This window comes from Podarcis bocagei (assembly GCF_964188305.1).
Source record: "Podarcis bocagei genome assembly, chromosome: 6".
Lineage (NCBI taxonomy): Eukaryota > Metazoa > Chordata > Lepidosauria > Squamata > Lacertidae > Podarcis > Podarcis bocagei.
This window is the reverse complement of record NC_138130.1, coordinates 8,061,451-8,084,275: the sequence shown is the minus strand read 5'-3', so window position 1 is coordinate 8,084,275 and position 22,825 is coordinate 8,061,451. Positions and strand designations below refer to the sequence as shown.

Sequence of the window (22,825 nt, the reverse complement as noted above, 5' to 3'; positions counted from 1 at the left end):
GCCAGATGGCTGGAAGGGCAATAAAAGAAAAGTAAATACACAAAACGATATTCATAAGCATTTTTTCCTGCTTAATTAGTATAGGCAAAGTGGGGAACAGTTTTGACAGTTTCATGAAGTCATGCATTCCAATTCCATAAGCTGATAGGGTCCATGCCACATAATACTAGAGCAAGATAAATATGTTACAGTGAACAGGACACTTACGGACAAGTTGGAGTTAAGCATCAGGGCAGAGAAATTGAACCTTGTGAAATCTGGTGTTTAGTACACACAGTTGGCACTAAATAATTCAACAGTAGTGGAACCAAATAAATAAAGGAAGTATCTACAATAAAAGGCAGCACAGACTGTGAAAGCAAACTAATGGAATAAAATGTGCAGTTTTGAACATATATAATGAAGGAGAGCCCACAAAAATCCAGGCAAGAATTTTATTTATAAACTGCTCTGAGAGACTTGAAAAGATACGAAAGGAGAGCTCTTTCCCTCGAAGCCTTTTGTGATTTTGTGCAATGAATACACATGTGTTAGTCATTTGTTGTGCTGAGTCCACTTGTGTCCCCTGGAGAATATACTTTTCTGGTAGGAATAACATGTTTCTGAGCACTGAAATGCCAATATATTGTACCTAGTGAAATTCCATATAGCTTTCAGGATTATGCAGTTACAATTGCCAGGAGGAAGGGGCTACATGAATTTTGTAGACATTTATTTTATGATGTGAAGCAATTAGCAATGTGAAGCAAAAACCCTTCAGTGTCAAGTTCTATATTAGTGATTCCCAAACTGTACACCAGGGCTGACTTGTATGCTGAGAGAGGGGATACAGCGTACCTTGATAAATCGAGTCATTGTGATGGATGTTTCCACAACTCCAGCCCCCTGCACACATTGACAAACTGAAGGGGGATCCATGCATTGAAGGGACATTAGAGCTGCACTGTTGGCCCTGCTCCAAATGTTACCCAGTTTCCTTGACCTCACTCCTGACATTTGCATACTGAGTGTGGGCATCTGCAATGGGCAGTACTATTTTTCTAGAAAAAGAAGTGCCGGAACTCACCTTGTTCTCTTATAATGGCAATGGCGCACAACCTCAGAGGTGCCAGAACTGAGTTCCAGCGAGTTGCAGCTGAAAAAAAGCTATGGCGACAGGGGAGACTACATGTGTAGACGTCAGTGGAGGTGGAATCTCATGTGACCAGGTTTCCAGCTCTTAATGAAGGCCTGTGTACATGGGCTTCCCCGCTGCAGCCATTCATGTTCAATGCATGGATGTCAGGGGAGAAGCCAGGTTAGCATGTGTCATCTGGGGTGAGGCCAGCAGCATGGAAAGCCCTTCAGATGATTAGTGTGGAAGGCTTCTGTGTCCGTCAGAATGAGGAGACTCCAAACAGCACTGATGCTACCCTGAAAACCGCTTGCGGGAGTGCAATTTTCCCGAGGAAGGGACTAAGGAAACACTGGGGTTCCCTGATATAGCCTTTATTACAGCTGACAGGTACAAGGTAATTCCAGAAGTATTAATCATGGTCCCTTCCATGTGTGGAAAATTGCAGTCAAATACTGTATAACTAGCATGTTTGGGGTTAGTTAATGTATGCCTAGACTTGGTTAGGTCATGCTCCCGTGAAGAAAAAAGTGAAGCTTCCTTTGTTCATTCTATTCCACCATGTGAAGCTGACCCATGCATCACGTCTGGGCATGATTGTTTCAAGCCCATACTGCATGCCCAGAAATATTTTTCTGTAGTTTGTAACCCGAGAATTTCCTACCTGTGTTTTTCTTGCTGCTGTACTCTATAACACATGAATGTGGCCTTTAGAGTGTGTAAGTAAAGCATTCAAACCTACTAATGGTGTGATATGCAAGAGGGGTAGAGAGGGCACTGTAAGTGGACTAATAGCAGCCTATTGTTCCCATGCTTCACTGTGCTGAATGATTCTGTGTTGTCAAATTTTGCTGGGGGCTCTCTCTTACTGGAAAGTGTGGTTACATCCAAACTTTGAATCTAGGGGTCCAGCCCTCACTCAGATTTTAAAAATGGCTATGAGTAGAAAGACTATCTGATCTCCCCCTGCTTAGCCATCTTGACAACTTTTGAAAAAGCTGAGTTTCACTGCTTTGCACTACTGCTTCCTGTACAGAGTATTATTTTTTTTTAAGGATAAGATAGGTTTTTTTTCTTCCCCACCATCCCCAGGCAGACAAGGTTTCACCCCAACAGTGATAAAAATAATGGATATTCCACTATTGTTGCTGGAGAAGTATTCTGCAAAGAATAAAATGTAGTTGGGACATGTTTTGTTTAATTGCATTAAAAAGTCCTAATAAATGCATCAATAACTACAAATACACAAGTATTTTTTTCCCCATTTGAAATTGCTGAAGAGAAGAGTATTGCAGAAAAGAAAGTACCCAGAATGTGGAGCCCAGCATGGAACCCACAGCAGAGTGGCTCGTGAGTGATCTGAAGAGTGCTGAGAAAGTCTAAAAAGAAGCAGAGTGCTGTGATTGAAAGGAAACCAGCAGCTTATTCTGTGTTGTGTCCTTATGAAGAGCAGTTCATAGATTTTTTTTAAAGTTAGACCATACCTGAGTTCAACAGCAATTTTACCATTTTAATGTAGCAGTGTCAGTGTTACTCAGACATGCCTGGAACTTGTCGCAGATTGCTCATTATATATTGGATTTTGCACCAATTAAAGGGTCAGTATAGAATTTGAAATGCAATCCATTGCAAAGGATATCATCAAAGCAAAGGGGAAGGAGACTAAGGCTGCACTTTTATCTGTACTTATTCTGGGAGTGAGTCCCATTGAACTCAATGGTCTGAATAGATATGTATTGGATTGCACTGTTAGTGAATAATATAAACTTAAGAAGGGGATGGGGCGACACCAAAAACTAAAATAATGTAGAAATGGTTAAAGCCACATGAAAGGCTGGGAATTTAGTCAGAGAAAAGGGTTTAAGATGATGACTGATAAAGCACATACCTTTTGAGAATATGTAAAGGGAAAGTAAGCACCCTAAAGAGGAGAATAATATAGCCAAAGATAAGTAAAAAAAATAAAAATCATTTATTTCAGTGGAATAGATAGGTGTGCATTTGTAGCTACAATTCTATGCACATTTACAGTGGAAGGTACTCCTATGTAAACATGCATTACTCTGTATGTTTTCTCCACTGGAACTTGAAAGTGTCCAGCTTTATCATACCTGTGGCTATTATTTATCCAACTGATAACAAATTGACTGCAAAAAGTGATCACTATTCTGCATACAGAACTTCAGAAAATGCATTAGTCACATGAAAGAACAGAAAACTTGAGTACAATATTTTGTTTCACTTTCCCCTTTCCTGAACCTGAGCTTTATAGGGCATGTTTCCTTTGGAGGAAAAATATGGGAGATTTATAGAGCTTTTATACTAAAGTTTAACAAGCGAGTAGGAGAAAAAACAAACATACAACTGCAAGCATGAAGGCAAAACTGGTAAAAAACCAGCAGTGTGCAGCATCCCAAAAATCCAAACCCAAAACTGCATCTTTTCTTTGGTCTTTATGCATGTTCTACGAGCTTATACAAACTAATTTTTGCTACCTAAATTATTGCAGGTGGACATTTCTCAAACTATGTTTCAAATGGCTATAGCAAGGCATGGCTTTCTGTTTCAGTACTGATCCACACATACTAAATACAAGTGTAGCCAGGTTCGTTCATAAGAAAAAACAACCTTAAAATCCAAAAACGTGGCAACATTTTGAGTTATCCTAAGCCTCTGGGTCCAAGGAGGATTTTTAAATGAGCAGACACACTACTACCTCTAAGAGCTTCATGCAAAGATGCATTTACTGCGCCTTGGACTCACTAGTGAATAGCATGGTTGGGCAACAGTGCTTATCTGACCTTTCAGCAACTGGGGGTTGGAGGCAGGTGGTGGCGAAGTCAACATGCAAACTTCGTAGATGATGAAGACTCCCTTGCCCCCACCTAATCCCTCCAGCCAATGAAGGTGCTGCACTGAGTACCCAGGTGGACAAAACAGGGTCTGACTAACCCCACCCTTGGTAATACAAGCCAGGTTGGCCTCCACATCCATGATTAAATCATGGATGACAGATGTCTTGTTGTGGACTGCCCTGGCATTGAAAAGCACCACCACTAGCCTAGAGAATGGGTTGACAAGATGGGTTGACACCTGAGTCTTGGGGGATGCAGGAAGGACCAGGAAGAGACAATAATTTTAAGCATCTGCCCATCTTCTCACGAGGCTTATCAAACCTTCAGCATCATATCTCTCCCAGACTTGATCATTATAATACAGGTACCCTTCCCCTCTGCATTCACCCAGGCACATAATTTTAGTCACCACACATTATTCCTATCAATAAGGAAAGTGGAAGGCAGGGCAGGGGTAGTATTTGAGACAAATACCTGGTCTGGTCACAGCAGCCATGCTTAGTTGTCTGGAGCTATTTGCTCTGAATTCACCTGTACAGTGCACCTAGACTCTGGTACACTATTCTGGTTCCATGAGTGTTATCTTTTGAAGCCCACCGGAAATATTAGCAGAAGTAAAGAGGAAGGTACTGGTAGATAATATGACACAGATTTTCCTATATTAGTTATACCAATGTTTAGCTATTCATACAGTGTATGCAATGAGAGCCATAGATCTGTCTTGCTAAATGATAAAATTAAACAAGTATTGGTGTGAGTGATGGATTTAAAAGAAGAAATCATGATGTCAACTTCTGCTGGATTACCAAGCTTCCATAGATCAACAGAATGGCCTTTCTCATGGGTGAAAGGCAGTAGCAAAGCTGTATTTCTCTGTGTTCGTGATATTAAAGGAGGCTTAGGCTTCCCTTGCTTTTGATATCTTTTCCCTCCACCCCTGTTTTCCCCATAAACTGCTGTACTTCATAAGATCACTGCTTGTGGTTTGGCTTTCTGGAGGTGCTTGCTTGAAATGAATGGATATAACTAGCACTTATCACAGTGTGGAACTTTTTTATGATAAGCTTTCTCTAATACAGCAGTGATGCCACAGCACCACTTCATCAGGGCACAGTTGGGGGAAGAGGAAAAGTAAAAACATTTAAGGGACCGGCATATGGACAACAAGTCAATTAGCAGGCATATAAGGAAGACAACTGCTGGTACTGAAATGCCTCAGATCTTATCGGGAAAGTAGTTAAGCAAACAGCCCATGGTGAATTAGTCTGCAATCTGATGCCTAATTTAACTCCAAGAACCTCCAACCTTATTGCATAAATTGCACAAAAGGAAATTAACATGTTAGAAAATAAGGCTGAATTACTGCATAGATACAACACTAGATCTGCTTCTTGAACTGAAATATTCTACATTTAGGTTGGAAATTTTCAAGTTTAAGCCCATCAAAAAGAGTCCTAAAATTCAAATTTAATTTATTTGAGAAACAAACACTGACCTCCTGGTTACAATACACAGAACTGCATTTTTATATGTTCATAAGAACTGACCATATTAACTTACTGTCAAACCAGTTTTATCAACTGTATTTTATTGTGAGAGGAGAATGCAGTATGTATCTGCTGATATCAGTAAATATAAGTATAATTTACTGAGTAAGTAACCAGGAGATGCTCACCATTTTACTCCCTGCATAATAATAATAATAATAATAATAATAATAATAATAATAATAATAATGTTTTACATGCATTTTCCAAACAATTCTACATTGGCCAGTCAAGTTAAAAAGGATTCTAATCTGAGTGCAAAGGATTCAGTAGCCTCATGACCTGTGACATAGCTTATTGATCTGTCTCAAACTCTATATACATGTAGGCCCCTAAGTTCTGACCTTGCATGTTCAGCTGAGCAGGACATTCTACCTACTGTGCTTTCAAAGTGCCAACAACTGACTTCAGGGACCCTGGGTTAAAGAACACATTGTCTGGATCTAGGTACAGTCACCCATAGCCTATGTCTAACTTCATGTGGGTGATTTCCTCTAAAGAACTTGGGATCTAGAATTATCTGATGGTTGCCTGACTAGGAGATTGCATTGGGGTCTAATGTTAGCTGGTTTGAGCTTTTCAAAAGGAGACTGGAATATTTTGCAAGAAGGACAGGCCTTCTGCTCAAATTACCTTTCCCTGTCATATGTATAATTTTCTCGTTACCCTCTCCCAAATTCTGCATGATTTAAGTTTAGCATGTCATATGAAGTAATAAAAGTATGCTTGCCTAAAAGAGGTCCTTTATGATGTTGTTGTTGTTTTAAAAACTTTTGATAAAACTCCCCTTAGTGAATTTTATATGAAACTTTAAGTGTCCAAGTTTATTTTTTTCTATATTTTATAGAGCCATCAAGATGTACTGGACAGGTAGAATTTTGTAAGACATGTCAAGATTCCTGCTTTTCTGAAGTAAGCATTAATTACTAGTGGCAAAGTTTCAAATACTGTAATCATGTCTAGAGTGCTTGGCCTTAATCCTATTCTTTTACCAGAACCATCCACTATTGCTTGTGGAATATCATACAGTCTCTTACGCTCTTCCATGGTCTCTTTGCCTCCTCGTTGTTCTCATTACTCCACCAGGGACCCACAGAGAAGCCACACAGAAATGAGCTATGCATTAGCAAACCAACCAGTCAGGGACTTAGTATCTGTGTAAACTGCTTTGAGACTATAGTACAGTGGGCCACACTTTCAGAATAAAAATTTGCTCACATCGCACCAATTTTTTTTTTTATTCATAAGAAATACACCGGAAAAGGAAAAGAGACAACAACTAGCGGTCCTTGATTTATAACATAGTGCACAACTACTTTATAGTATGATCGTCTCAAAAGTATAAAACAATGCAGCTACATAAGAGCACGAGTCATTCCCAAAATATAATTATAAACAAGACTCTTACATGCAGTATGTATCTTAAGTATGTACACAAACTCATTGAGAGGTATGAGCTTGCTTTTGTGGGCTAAACTCATTTATATTAGGTCTAATTTGAGACAAACAAACTCTCATTTTTTCCTCTTTTTCCTGATCTTTCCTATTTGTAAGAGTTGAAAATCCTTGTTCACGACAATATGTTGTGGAGACGGATAGCCAATGCTTCTGAAGAGAGGTATGGATACTGTTTCTGGTTGTGTGTGTGTGTTTGTGTGTACGCACATGCTATACTATACTACACTGGAATGCTTAAATATTTCTTTGATTGCCCTTGAATCTTGAAGGAGTACCGTTTGGCCTGTGATGCCTGTTCCCCGAAACCACGGCCACCCACCCCTCACATTACATCATATCAGGTATGGGGCAGTTACAAACATGGTTACAAAGTAATCACCAGGAGCTTTAAGTGAGATTCTGATAGTTTTTTTTTTTTGTTGGTACAAGGTGTTCCCCTATTATCTTGCTCCAGGAGGGGAAAACAATTTCCACTGAAACTGTTGTTAAAATGGAGGAGGGAATACTGTACCCATTTTAGCAGCAGTTTTAAAGGACACTGTCAAAGGGAGGCTTGCAAAAGGGCTTTCAAAGAGCTTCACACTGCTCTTCCAACACTTATAAATTACAACCTTTTATTGTAATTATTTGCATGATTTACCCTCACCCACCCAGAAATATGGTTTTAATTATTTCAGTGTTTTGTTTTTTTTAAAGATTCCAATCTGAGACATTCCCAGGGGAAAATATGGTATAAAACCAGAGGAGGGGCTCTTTGAAAGCCCACTTACAGACAACCTCATGCTGCTCTTTGAGTCTCCTGTTTTGGGATGTTGAAAGAGCAGTAGGGGGGTATTTGGCTTAGGGTTTTCAAACCACTCCCTGCACTTTAAAGTCTCAGCAGTCGGATCAAAGCAGCAGAAATATGAGATGACTGGACCCTTACTGAACTTGAAGCATGGGTACCCCCAACAAAAATTTAAAATTCAGCTAAATATTTGGAGTTTATGATGTGTATTGATATAATTTGGAATAACTAATATGATATGATTGGTTTGTTAAATGGAAATTTAATTAATTTTTTTTAAAAAAACAATAAAGTCTCAGCAGTCGGAATTTCAAAGTGCAGCATCATGTGACATCATAGTGATGTCAGGTGATTGACAGGTTTGCAGTCACACCCACCTGTCAGATTTGGCCTGCCAGGGGTGGGGAGATAAGAACTAAGTTATGGTCTGGCTTATTGTTACATTCAAACAGACAAATCATTAAAGGTAAGACTTGGCTACTGCTTATGCTTTGTCTAGATTGAGACAAATCATGAGCCTTTGTTCAGCCATAATGCTAAGCCAAATCATGGCTCACAGTGGCAAGGCAGCAGGACTATAGGAGGACCAAAGCACCTGTGAGTACCTGCACCCCAGTTTGTCATACTTCACTATGGTTTTGTTTAGTAATCTATGTGAATTGGGCTTGCGATTCCTAGTCTCATTTCTATCCACATTTTATGTAAGGCTGGGAGCTTAGTGGTGTCTTCTGTTAGGTCTTTGTTTTGACTTCCTGATTCTCTGACTTTTGGTAAATAAAGTTGTAGTTAGCAGTGCATTGCTTGAGATCCTAATGAATGTGTGATTAGCCCACTTTTATTTTTAGAATGAATAGGAAGTGTTCCTGTTGTAAGTGGGGGAACAATATGTGTCCTGACACAGTAATGTTAATGGGGATATCATATTTTTCACTTAATTAGTCCATGTAATTGGACATAATTGATGTTAATTGAAATGATTACATGATGCAAAGAAAGAGAGTGAACTATATTTTAAGAGAGCATATTTGTTTAGATTCGTAATCCTCCAAAATTAATTTTAAGAACACCACTGTGATGGATTAGTTTAGTTTACTACCGAAAACTGAATAGGCCTAAGGCCATGTTCTCCCTTTTCTTTTTTCAAAAAAGTGCTTAGAACAGTGCAGTTTGACAGCTATATAATTGTTTGCAAGGTCCCGTGTACTGCTCACATTAATAAAAGAGCATTCTAACCCATCAACCTCTCATCACATTTTCTGGCCAAATAAATTTGCATTGTTTGAAACTGAATTAATGAAAGGGTTTGCATCCTTCTGCTAGACATTAAGGTGTGAGTTCTATGGGTCCTTGGGGGATGGAGTTGGTGAGATGCCAATAAGTGCTGCCCTCTATTGCTCTCGCTTAGTCAAATTGCCTGCTAAGAAATTGCTCTTGACTGAATGTAGTGCTTCCTGTAGACAATATAAAGGGGGTGAGGAAGCCCCCATAACTTATTATTTGTTTTAGGAGAAACCAGGTAGTCTTCTATTTGTTTATTTACTTTGAACATGTATGTGCTTCTTTTTCTGTAATAATGTTTTGAGACTGGAAATAGAGGAATTGTTTTGAAACTGGAAAGAGAGGAATTGTTCCTAGCAATTATAATGAGGATATCATTTTATGAATATCAGTTAAGCAATAATGTCTTATTATGTATCTTTTCGCATTCTGGAAGACTAGAGCTTCCACAAGTCTCAAACAGTGTACCATATCAAATGGCCCACTATTCCTGTGGACGTGACTTGGTTTTGTAGTGATCTTACCATGACAACAGCCTTACATTTTTGCCTTCAATCACCAGATCACCCAAATCGTGAAGAGTGCAGTACACTGTGTGACTTTTCACTTGTGCACAGATCAGTACATCCTGTGCCAGTCCCAGGGGTGCCATGGAGACCATGAAGCCCTGTGCAGAGCAAGCAAGATATCAGGAATTTGGGCACCTTCAGCACCAGCCTCAAGTCAGAGAGTAAACCACATGCATAGCACCTGAAATACACAAACAAGACCAGACCATATATTTTGCTGAGTAAAACACATTACAAAGCCAGTCTTGGTGAATCATGGAAACTCTAGTTCCCTGATATCCACCCTGAAGTTGTTACTAGAACAAGTATCTGGTCATAACAAGCTGGGCCAGTAAAAGTCCACTCATCTCATTTGATCAGGTCTCAGTAGTTCATGGCAGGTTGGCTTTTTCTTCAAGAACACATGTGTTGTGGATGTGAAAGCCCATCCTAAGAAAAATCTTAGGATGCATGCTTATTCTCTTGAAGTTTGCAGTAAGAGAAGCATTATATAAGGGGTGATGGCTTTTGTAATTCTGGGACTGAGGGACGCGGGTGGTGCTGTGGGTTAAACCATAGAGCCTAGGACTTGCCAATCAGAAGGTCGGCGGTTCAGATCCCCGCGACGGGGTGAGCTCCTGTTGCTCGGTCCCTGCTCCTGCCCACCTAGCAGTTTGAAAGCACGTCAAAGTGCAAGTAGATAAGTGGGTACCGCTCCGGCGGGAAGATAAACGGCGTTTCCGTGCGCTGCTCTGGTTTGCCAGAAGCGGCTTAGCCATGCTGGCCACATGACCCGGAAGCTGTACACTGGCTCCCTCGGCCAGTAAAGCGAGATGAGCGCCACAACCCCAGTCAGCCATGACTGGACCTAACGGTCAGCAGTCCCTTTACCTGGAAAATCAGGAGACTTGGAGGGTATGATTTTAGCATATAATAAACAACCGTGACGTGCCAACTCTGTGCTGAGGCTACGTTAGTCTCTTTAATTGGCATTCAGAAATATAGCTGGCTTTTATGTACATCTTAAAATTGAGCAGAGACCATACTGCTTTTATGACAAGTAAAAAGCTCATAAAATCTAATGTTTTGCTTTCTTTGATGAGTATTATAGACAGAATTATTTTTTCTTTGGCTTTCTATATCAGGGGTGAGATTAGGGTGTCTAGTTTGCATTCTTGTTTGTCTTCTTGCCTCTTAAAGCATTTTTCATATTCCCTGTGAAAAAGCCTATCGGAGAAGAAAATATAGCGCAGAACTGTAATAAATAAATAATAAATACTTTAAACAGAGATGAACTATATGCAATAATACAACATTTATTTCCAGGATGGTGAAATAGGTATACCAAGAGTATATTGGAGACTGGGTTTTAGTAAAGCAATGCAAAATTGCAGTATTTAAATTAATGTATTAAATATCAGGCTTGCAAGACCATGGGCTGGGAGAGAAATTGCTGAATGTGTTTGTTTATTTCTTTATTTGTTTGTGTTATATCCTTCTTCTCAAAGGAGCCCCGTATGGCATCCACATCCACAATAATAATAGAAAACATTCTGAAAAAGTTAAAACATTCTAAAAACCATTACATTTGAAAACATAATTTCCTCCATTGATCTCAGGTTTTCCAGGAACAGTATCCCACCAAATGCTTTTAAATTCCTCCCGATAATAATAATAATAATCATAATAATGATGATGATGTCAGAGACTGACATACTTCACTCTTGACCTCTGCAAGTCTTCTACAAAGTTCTGGTGAAAATTGTTACCTATTATTATGAGATGACTTGGCTAGGGCTCCCAAAGCATGAAAAATAGCTTTCATTTTATTGAGAGCTTATTTCCAATGATCAACTTCAGTGAATTTAGGGAAATAGTCTATCATCAGAAGATAAGGGGTCTTCTCCAGATAGGATGGGTCATTCCCAATTTTCTGCCAAGTCAGTTTAGGAGGACAGCAGTCTTAAGAGGTACTGGCAGATTTGCCTGCCTTCTGGCACCTACGTTAAAATCTCCACCCCCCCTCTTTTTCCTGCATGATGATGTGCCAACCTGTGGGCATTCTCTTGCATCTCTGATGGGCATGGTTCCTTTAGGCCCTGTTCCAAATGATGTCTGAGAGCCTGTTTGTCTGGCTTTGCAATTTGCATATGACTGGGAGCGGCCGCAGAGACCACAATTCAAAGTGTTGGTGCTGACCTTTAAAGCCCTAAACGGCCTTGGTCCAGTATATCTGAAGGAGCGTCTCCACCCCCATCGTTCTACCCGGACACTGAGGTCCAGCACTGAGGGCCTTCTGGCAGTTCCCTCACTGCGAGAAGCCAAGTTACAGGGAACCAGGCAGAGGGCCTTCTCGGTAGTGGCGCCCGCCCTGTGGAACGCCCTCCCACCAGATTTCAAAGAGAACAACAACTACCAGGCTTTTAGAAGACATCTGAAGGCAGCCCTGTTTCGGGAAGCTTTTAATGTTTGATGTATTATAGTATTTTAATATTCTTTTGGAAGCCGCCCAGAGTGGCTGGGGAAGCCCAGTCAGATGGGCGGGGTATAAATTATTATTATTATTATTATTATTATTATTATTATTATTATTATTATTATTATTATTAGGTATTCAGAGTGACCACTTTCTACCCTCTGAAGTGGAAGTTTCCTGTTTAAATTCATTCTGGAGCAGTTATTGTTGTGCTGTTATGTATGAGGTCTGGGGGAACTTGATGTTTTTCTTATGATGCAACCTCCAAATTTACTTCAAACTTTGATTTGGGAGCAAGCAAAATTGCTCCCAAAACTTGGGAACAAGCAAAATGCACCTTGCAGTTTTTTCAAGAACATTTTTTGGCTTCTATCAAATCCACTCAGGTTTTTCACCTTTGAACGAATATTCTTCTTTAGATATTGATGTAATCAAAATCCAGTGGTACCCTCGGGATACATGGAAACCATGACTGAGAAATTTCATTAACCTTATGGAAACCTTTTATTTTTTTATTTTTACCCTTTATCAAAATTCCTTAAATAGCTTGCCTAGAGAGGAATGCCCAAGTTGACTTTAAATTTTGATATATGTAAAAAAATGGATGGTGTGATCTGTAAAAGTGGGAAATATATGCTCAGTTCTTCCTTAGATCTTGCCATAGACCTTAAAAGGCAAGGTATCTGAGCACTCATAGTAATGGACTAGTTCAGCCATAATGAAAAATAATGGTTTCCTGCTACGTGATGGACCATGATGAGTCTTGGACTTGCATGTTCAGAAGCTTTCAGTTGGTTAACAAAAACAAGCTACAAACAAACATAGTTCTCTGTGACATCTGAATTGGGTAAACTGTGGTTTGTTTAAACTATGGTAAGAAAAAGGATGGATCAGGCCAGAGTTTCAGATCCTTACTTGTTCTGAAACCATAGTTTACAGTTTATATGTTTGGTTTAAAATAAGGAACAAACAGTTCTGACCTTCTCATGCACAAATGAGAATATATTCGGGAAGCCTGAGACTCACTGAAGCATATTCACATCACAGGAAACCATGGTCTATCACAGCGGTGGGGAACTTGATTTGCATCCTGACCTCAGCCCAGCCCTATGGGCCATTTGTAAAAGGTTTCTTAAATGATGGGTGCCATCAGTGAGTCCTGCCCCTCGCCAAGGAACAACTGAGAGCCCATCTTAAGGCACCAGAGCTGGAAGTTTCCCACTGCTGATTTACTGTTATGCTGAACTAGACCAAGTTTCAGTGATAAAATGATGCCTGTTATCTAGATTATCTAGGGGCTGTTGCCAAGTATATGAAGCACAAGGAACTCCACAAAAACTATTGACATTTCCTTATTCAGAAATAAGCTAATGTGAAAAATAATTGCATGTTTCCGATTGTTGACAGTGCAAGATCATTTGACACTTCTGATAAAATAGGATACAATGTACGTTTCTTCAGAGTATGCAGTTTGCAAAAGACCAATAAAACAGGCATATCTGTCAGTTTAATCAATATAATATGCCACATGAAAAATGCTTTCCAATCTCATTTTAGTCTGAAATTTATCTGTGGGGATCAGAGAGCACATTGGCAAATTTTCAGCATTCAACAAGCAGTTCAATGAGCAGTTTGTAAGTGTTCTGTCAGGGTAAAACAACTTAATGTGACAGGTTCCTGGTGACTTGTATCATAATGTTCTCCTTAAAAAGTTTATAATAGTACTTAATTTGGGATAAAGTGACAATACAATCTGTGGATTTATCTTGTTGGGGAAAAGCAAGAGGAAATGGTATTCTATTCTGTGCCAACATTTTCAGAGTACATAATATAGTGCGTTATAGATAATGTTATACCACAAGGGTTGCATCCAGACGTGTCCCTCCACTGATGGAAGACTCATTGATCCAGTGAAGCCTTCTGTTAGTGGAAAGCAGGAAGGCAATTTTCTCTGATTCTAGATTTCTGTAGCCCACTGCAGCTGTCCCAAATTCATATTCAATATTCATGAATAAACCTACACAGTCCATTCAAACAACCTTTAAAATTGGAAGGGAGATGATTATGGTGTGGGGAGAGCTAGGTCATTTGGAGTATATGAGGACTTGTAGGGTGGGGAGTTGCAGAGTCCTCCACATCGCGTTATATGTTTGCATAACTAGGAAATATACCCCATATGTGAGCCATGCAGATGAAGAGGTGCAGCTATACAGGTAAGAGCAAGAGCCCTGGTTGCCAGGACTATACTTTGTTTCAGCCAGCAGCACCCTCTCAGGGATGGGCCAAACCTAGGTCAGACACAGCTGAGAGCTGGTTCCAGGGGAGCCAAATCCATAAAGGGTATTGTGAGCAGAGTCAAGTCAGGCCAGGGTCAAATTCCAGAAAGGGAGGTCACCAAGAAGAAGTCTGCTGGGCAGATGAAGTGGAAAGTCAGGTCTTAGATAAGTAGAACAAAGAAACGCTTAGCACCATCATTCGTCTGGAAGTCTGACTAGTTAAACTTGAACACTGTGCCTCCAGCTAACAAACTCTGACTGAATCTACTAAGTGGAGATTTGGCTTCCTTCAGACTATTCACTTTTGCTTTTGTCTCCACAAAGAAACAAGTGTCCACCTTTAAAGGGAACCTGCTTGCTTTAGGAGTCTTTGATGATGGGATGTAGAGGTGGTTGGAGCATGAATGTGGCTTCAGAGCTGGAGTTCTTGGATAGTAGTTGTACCTCTTTAGGCTGAAGATGTTGATTATCCTTTCTGATGATGGGAGTTCTGAGGTGGTAGGGACATTGAGGACTGTTTCTAAAGCCCAGTTTAGTTTGAGAAATTGTCTCTGCCTGCTGTCTGTGAGGACATGATCAGAGCCCTGTGGAATGCAGGTGAGCATCTATCCCAGTGGCATCATACAACTTAATATTATTCCAAATTCACTTGCATTGGAAAGTAAAGTGCATTGTTGCAACAAGGGAAAAACCTTCCTCCTTTCCCCCACATATAGTGACCTTGTCTTTTTACTGTCGGGCATTGAGATGCAACGTGCCTCTCTGGGAAAAACATAAGAAACACTGCACTGCTCTCAAAATGTAAAGAAGCAGCATTCTTAGGAAGAACTATATGTAAAATAATTATATCTAACGTAACATGTAATATCATTCCCAGCTTATGGTTCAAATGGGTAGAGATGTGTTGTGAAAAATATACATAATGTATAGAAAGAAAGCATGCAACCAGAGTTCAAAATATTTTAAAACAATGAAGATTTGAAAAATACAGTTGCATTTTGACTATAGAGGATTTTTCAGTTCCTGCATTCGTCCCAGAAAAACAGCTATCTCATTTGCTAAATAAATAGCTTTTTATGGCACATATATTTCAAGGGCGGTTTTTACATCTATGAGTTAATGAAGGTTAAGATGTGGTTTCTGCTTAAAGAAATAATATTCAATTACTCGAACAGATTTCAAGATTTGTTTTTGGTCTTCTACCTATCAAATGAAATTAAATCTTTATGATGGAGTTACATCCAGTTGTTAACTAAGTATCTCTGTTCTGTTTTTAAAACTGTAATTACATTTCTTGAAAATTATAATGGTTTGATACAAAATTAATTTAAACCCATTAGTTTAACACCTGTAAACATTTCCATTATAAATTCTCAAAACGCCACATATTGTTTTTGCCTGAAGATGGTTTCCATATTCCCAGTGTATCAAATCTGGGCTGCTTAATTTGCATATTATTGATGCAAATTGAGGACATTAATTTATTCCTGTGGAAAGGCATCTCATGTCAGGAAAGAGTGGCTTTTCTCATTTGTCTATTTATATATTAATACTTACACATAGACGGGACGCGGGTGGCGCTGTGGGTTAAAGCCTCAGCGCCTAGGGCTTGCCGATCGAAAGGTCGGCGGTTCGAATCCCCGCGGCGGGGTGCGCTCCCGCTGCTCGGTCCCAGCGCCTGCCAACCTAGCAGTTCGAAAGCACCCCCGGGTGCAAGTAGATAAATAGGTACCGCTTACCAGCGGGAAGGTAAACGGCGTTCCGTGTGCTGCGCTGGCTCGCCAGATGCAGCTTTGTCACGCTGGCCACGTGACCCGGAAGTGTCTCCGGACAGCGCTGGCCCCCGGCCTATAGATGTGAGATGGGCGCACGAACCCCAGAGTCTGTCAAGACTGGCCCGTTCGGGCAGGGGTACCTTTACCTTTACCTTTACTTACACATAGATACACTGCCTACTCCTTGTTTCTTCTTTGAGAGATCAGCAGAGATGTGGCAGAGTTTTGTGCTCGCTTGTCCCCATTTCTCATATTTTAAAATTACATGGCTCTGTGTTGGTTTTCCCTCAGATCTTGAATCTTGCTGGGTGTGTGCTAAAATCCAGTCATCTTGCATTAAATTGTGAAGTTTTTTCTTGGTTAGGAGGCATACTTCTTTGGTAACGTTTGAATTTGATAGAGCTCAAGGGAGGGCCCAGCTAGTGGTTATTTTGCACTCTGCTTCACCTCTGCTCAATAAAGATATCTAGTAAACACAGTACAAATATAAAAATGATATGTATCCCACGGTCAGGATAGTTTATATTTGCTACTAGGCATGAGTGTTGCAAAGTATATCCCTACTGCCTGCAATGAAGCTGGTTTTGTGACCCAGGCTATCTCTCATGTCCTGAGCCACATAAACCTGGCACTTAGCTTTAGAGTAAATCAAGCAGGTCAAAATATTCGCTAATGCAAATAATATGCCCAAGAATGGGATTTATGATGTGTTACTAATTCCATTTAGAGATTATGTGACCTGAGCAGAGAGAAGACGAAGGCTGCTTAACATTAATGTATTTGTTGAAACAAACATATAAATAAAAGGTTCAGGGTCAGTTCACACTCTCCTAAGTAAATGGTGAAAGCGCTGTGCTGGAACACTATGGGAATTAGCAAGGAATGGGTTGTGCTACCAAAAAAACTCACATCCTCCCCAAACACTCCAAAAAGTACTGGATAAAATTAGACCTTTAGGAGGGAAGCAAGAGCCTTCTAGGCAACTAGATTTGTAGGCCAGTTGATTTGTTGCTATTCATATTAATTTGTGGACATTTATTCCCATTAGACTACAGATGACAGCCCTAGTGGTTGTGTGTCCGAATGAAAAAAACCAACTATAGGTTAGATTTTTACATATTATCTGTCCTGAATTGGTTGGTTCTCAGGGTTGTTGTTTGGTATTGGTAAAATGTTGTTATAAGTTTGGTTGTTGTACTGATACTCTTTTTTATGAGTTAATTATGGAATGTTCATTTTTCTTGGTAGGAAAACATAATGGAAGTTATAAGAAATCAAGAATTTTTATTGTTGCCAGCAGAGGAACTCCATAAGCTTCTTGCAAGTGATGATGTGAATGTTCCCGATGAAGAGACCATTTTCAATGCCTTAATGAAGTGGGTTAAGTATGACATGCAAAGGAGATGTAATGACCTGAGTATGTTACTTGCCTACATCCGATTACCACTTCTTCCACCACAGGTAAATTGTTCTTCTTCTTAATAAAAGCTGTATTTTTTAAAGGCATAATATTTTTTGCTTTCATAAATAAAGAGTTTTGAAGCATGCATCTTGCTCAGCGATTTGAAGTTATGTTTTAGTCTTTTCATATTTATAAAGCCTTGGCCAGTGGCTTACCAGTTTTCTTCTGTAGACCAGGGGTAGCCTGTCCTGTTTCGCCACCTGAGGTCAAGCAAGAACGTGCCACTGCCTGCCCACTACCACCGCTGAGTCCTTCCATTTCTGTTATTGTCACTTGTCTTCCACCATGGGGTGGGGAGATGAGTGGCAACACTGCAGTTGGAAACGCCCCAGCTCACGCTGAACTTGGCAAGACCCAGGGCGCTCCTCAAAACTTGCAATTTCTCTTCCCCCACCTGTGGATGAAGAGGCACAGTAAGGAGGAAACAGGATGTGGGGAATATGAGCAGCTGCTATAGTTGACTAATTATTTGCATCAGGCCCTCTTGTATTTGGAGTATTAATGACAGAAGTAGTGGTGGTGGCCTTTAAGTCATTTGAAGAATGTGTTGGTAGTAGTTTATTATGCAGCTCATTGAGAATCAGCTGTATAAAGATTAGAAGAAAATTATCTTTGCTATAAGACGACTTGTCTCCCTCTCTGCCATTATTAATAAAGTTGGCACTTAATTTTGCCTAAAATGAAATTTTAGTAAGAATTTGGATGTTCTCCTAGGACAAAATATTTGAGGAATTTTAAAGGAAGCAGAAAGTGTTTCAGGTTGATAGACAGGCATGGATTACCTCTGCCTGCACCAAGCTCCCCACACCTTACATTTCCCCTTCAGTAAGCACCAGTGGTGTGCTGTGTTTGGAAGGTAGGAGAGCAGCATTGTCCCACAGCATTGTGCACAGGCTGATAATGTGGGTTGACCAATTTGTTGTTTAGTCGTTTAGTCGTGTCCGACTCTTTGTGACCCCCTGGACCAGAGCATGCCAGGCACTCCTGTCTTCCACTGCCTCCCGCAGTTTGGTCAAACTCTTGCTGGCTAAGTTTGACCAAACTCAGTTGGACAAAGACAACAGGGTTGACCAAAGATCCATCTAATCTAGCATGCTGTTTCCCCAGAATAACCAGACATATTCCTGTGGGAAGCCCCAAAGCATGGCATAAGGACAAACCCCCTCTCTTACATTAGGCCCCCAGGGACGGGTATTGAGGCATGCTGCCCCAATTGCCGAACATTTTACTTAACTTTGATGTCTACTAGCCATACATAGCTGTCTTCTCCATGAATTTGTCTAATCGGCTTTGTAAAATCCATCTGTTTGCAGCCCTAGTAGTCAATTAACTATGGGGTTGGTAGTTTAACTATGTGCTGCATGAATAAATACTTCCTTTTATTTACCTTACTTGGATATCCTCTGGTTCTAGTATTTTAAGAAAGATGTCTCTATATATTTTACACACTTCTTTCATGTCTTTATTTACATCTTTTCTAAACCAGTGTTTCTCACTTTCAGGTGGGCCATGGTGCCACAGTCTGCCATAGTTTTTTGGTTGGACCAATGCTAGCAGCAGCCATTCCTCGCATAGCATTTGCCTCATTCACAGCTGCTGCCTACTGGATTGGCATTTTTACTAAGCTTTCCATCACGTCCCCAAGATTTATTGCCTGCCCCGTCACCATCAGCTAAAATTCCTTCCCCCACCCCTTCTCTCTCCACCTTCATTAGCTCATATGGATTTCTGCATTGTCACATCTGTTGATTTGCATTCTGTATTGAAAATATCTTGCTTCATAATTAAATTGACTTTGCATTGCTAGTCCAAGAGGATCTGACAGCTTTTGAGCTAATTTCATAGTCATGTAAAATTTGTAATCATTTGACATCTGATGGCATCACAATAACTGAGTGACAGGGAAGAACCTGAACCACCAGAAATGTCAGTCTTTTTCAGAATTTCATGTACTGTTCTTCCACTAAGTGCAGTTAATGTGAACTCTTTGTACCTGTCACAAATGCTATTGAGATAAAAAAAGGTACTGGCAGTTTAATTCTAAAGCTATCAAAATTCTTTGTCTTATATATACACAGTTTGACCCAAATGGCCATTCATTTCATGGCCTTATCAGTGGAAATTTTGAATAACTGACATGCTGCTTTTAAAATAAAAAAGAACTAGTGTAGAAGTTTATGGTTTTTTTAAAAGGAATTTGAAGTCACATCTCTTTAAATATAAAATACCGAATTAATGTAACTGAATTAGTAACAAATCTTAAGTACTGTAGTTAATTCTAGTTAATTTCTTTAGTTAATTCTGGGGTATCAGTACATCAGAATAATATTTTGATAAGAACTTTTCTCTCTACCGACAGTCCCGTTTACTGACAGCAGTACAATTGCAGTATCAGTGAAGTCATTTGCCCAGGCAGGCGCATAATGTAACCCATGATAACAGCAAAATAATAAGACTGTGCAATGGTGATGGGAAAAAATCAGGCCAAATCTTTATTGACAGCAGCAGGCAGGGTATTTTGCTGCAATCTATGGGTCACAGCGCCACTGGACAAAGGCGTCCCTTGCTTACTGGACACAGAACAAGGCATTTTTTTATACAGGGTGCATAGTTCTTTTCATTGCTTGTTTTTTCTTTCTTTCCAAAGCCAAAATTATTCTAGAAAGCCAGATAGGGCCTGTTTAATTATGGCTTTAGCTCCAGTAAAACTGGGAGCAGCCTTTAAGGTCCTTCTAACTATTACCCCCATTGCAGGTAGAAGACAATGAGTGCAACGGGGATTCAACACCTGAATGCACAATCGTTCCTCTTCACTAAGTAATTTCTATCCATGGAAAGAGGAGCAGGGAGAGGACGCAATTAACAAGGATATATAAGCTACCTGTGCAGCTAGAGGAATTTTTCTGAGCCATCAATACTGTGGGATATATCTAAACCTCAGGTGGAAGCCCATTCCCCAGCTGTCTGAAGGCATTGTGTCACTTGTAGTAGTCCTGGCAGCATTTCTTGAATATGTTGTTGTTGTTTAGTCGTTTAGTCGTGTCCGACTCTTCGTGACCCCATGGACCAGAGCACGCCAGGCACTTCTGTCTTCCACTGCCTCCCGCAGCTTGGTCAGACTCATGTTTGTAGCTTCGAGAACACCGTCCAACCATCTCGTCCTCTGTTGTCCCCTTCTTCTTGTGCCCTCAATCTTTCCCAACATCAGGGTCTTCTTGAATATACTCTCCACTAAATGTTTGGGGCAAACTACATGTTAGCGCTAGGTACATAGCTGTGCTTTTAAGTGCAGAGTGCTTTTCTTGACTCAAATTGCTGGTGTGGGCAGCCTGATCTGGATCAGGGCCCTAGAACCCACTGCTATGGTTCAGGCTTGTAATTTGCAGATCTTCCATTGAAGTGATATATTCTTTTCAAAGCAAATGGCATACACAGGATACTCAGAGCCAGATCAGGAGGAGATAAAGGGTTAAAGCCCCCAACCCCCCCAACCCTTATGCTACGGTCTTGACCCTGCCCTTACTGGAAATTTGTCCTTAGAAGAAAAATGCCCCCTGCTCTAAATGGATCTGTCCAGTGGCTTGGGTAAAAAGTATATTTTTTCACTAACCTGTCCTGTGTTTAGCAGACTAGTGAATAAGCACTAAAGTGTTCAACCTTTCTGGTGATATGTATTGTGGGCCCAGGCATTGCAACTCTCAGTCCCGAACCCTCAACAGATTAAATGACACCCGAGACTGGCTTGGGCTGAAACAGACCACAACTTTATTGAATACAGTTGAAAGAGGTTGGGCTTGGGTATAGCGTGTATAGAAATGTAGAAGGACAAGGAAATATAACAAATATTATTTCCAACTATTGTAAATCACAAGGGGAATTAGCTGACAGAAATGTGTACAATAATTAACAATGTTTTAAATTTTCGCCAACCATCTGTGAGTCCCTTTGCCATCTGAGATGTGACAGATACCTGAAAAAGGACCTTTTCTGCCGCCCCATCTTTAGAACATTTTCTCCCAGGAGGCTTGCTTGGCACTGATTCTGCTTTTTCTTTAGTGAAAGATAAAGACTTTTTTTATTCTCTAAACTAGACTTTTTAATGTGTTGCAGTCCAGCTTCAAAAAAGGTGTGAGGGGTTTTTTCTTCATTACTTTTCTTCGTTGTTTTATTGCAGAATTTTTGGTGTTGATACTTATTGTTTGAATATTTTTATGAAAGCTGCTTTGTGGTTTTTTTCCAGAAAAACAACACACAATAAAATACTCTGAACAAACACAGATAAATAAATAATTTCTGTGATGTCAATAGGACAAACATCAGTACAAAAACAGTATAAAACTCAAACACGTAACACCACTCAGCAGATGCAGTTCATCAGCTAGTATCAGGGTAAGAAAACAGCAGCATTTTAATTGTCTTCTGAAAATCATCAGAGAGGAGTCTGACAGATGGAAGAGGGAGAGGAGAGATGAGACTCCATGACTGAAAAGGTTCTGTCTCTTGTTGCCATCCAGCTCACCTCGGGAAAAACGAGGTGCATTTTGAGTCTCTTAAAGATGATTTTAGTAGCTGGGCAACATGCAGGATTCCGTGGTCCTCTAGGTACCTCAGTCCCAAGTTGCTCCAGAATTCATACATCAAAATCAACACTTTGAGTTGCGTTCTGAAGCAAACTGGAAGCTTGTATAGTTCTATAAAGAATTGGCAAAGCGTGTTCCTTTTATGGATAGCAGTTAGCAGCCCAGCTGTAATAATAGTAGATTCTGAACCATTTTCAAAGGCAACCCCATGTAAAACACATTGAGTGACTCTGCCAGTGTGCCTGCACAGCCCTGACCTCACAACTCTTATTCCCAACCATCCTAGTAACTCACAGCGACTCCAGTTTTGGGAGGGCAGCTCCACTCCACATCCCCACTGTGTCAGCTGCTCCTGAATTTAACAATAGATTCTATCAGGGCCTGTATTGATAATTTCCTTTCTGATCTGCATTTCCTCCCAGTTGGGAATCCAGAGCAGTATAGAGTATCGTTAAAATACAGTCAATTCAAAAACCTTGCATTAAATCCAATAAATGTTCCCTACATTCAACAGAACCTAACTTAAGACTGAAACAACATATTTCAACTGCTGTGTCCCCAGGATATTTACTTCCAAAAGTCTGGATGAACACATTTGTCTTTAGCTGATGCCTAACAGTCGCCAGAGGGATGCGGGTGGCACTGTGGGTTAAACCGCAGAGCCTAGGG

At 40.2% G+C, this 22,825-nt stretch overlaps 1 protein-coding gene across 5 annotated transcripts in view; it reads left to right on the top strand.

Annotated features, from left to right (window-relative positions):
- KLHL1 (kelch like family member 1) overlaps positions 1-22,825 on the top strand; it is a 138,958-nt gene that overhangs the window by 48,462 nt on the left and 67,671 nt on the right. For all 5 annotated transcript variants that reach the window (XM_081198384.1, XM_081198382.1, XM_081198385.1 and 2 more), the window contains exon 5: positions 17,363-17,575. In XM_081198384.1, coding sequence (XP_081054510.1) covers positions 17,363-17,575 — 213 coding nt within the window. The remainder of the gene's footprint in view (positions 1-17,362; positions 17,576-22,825) is intronic.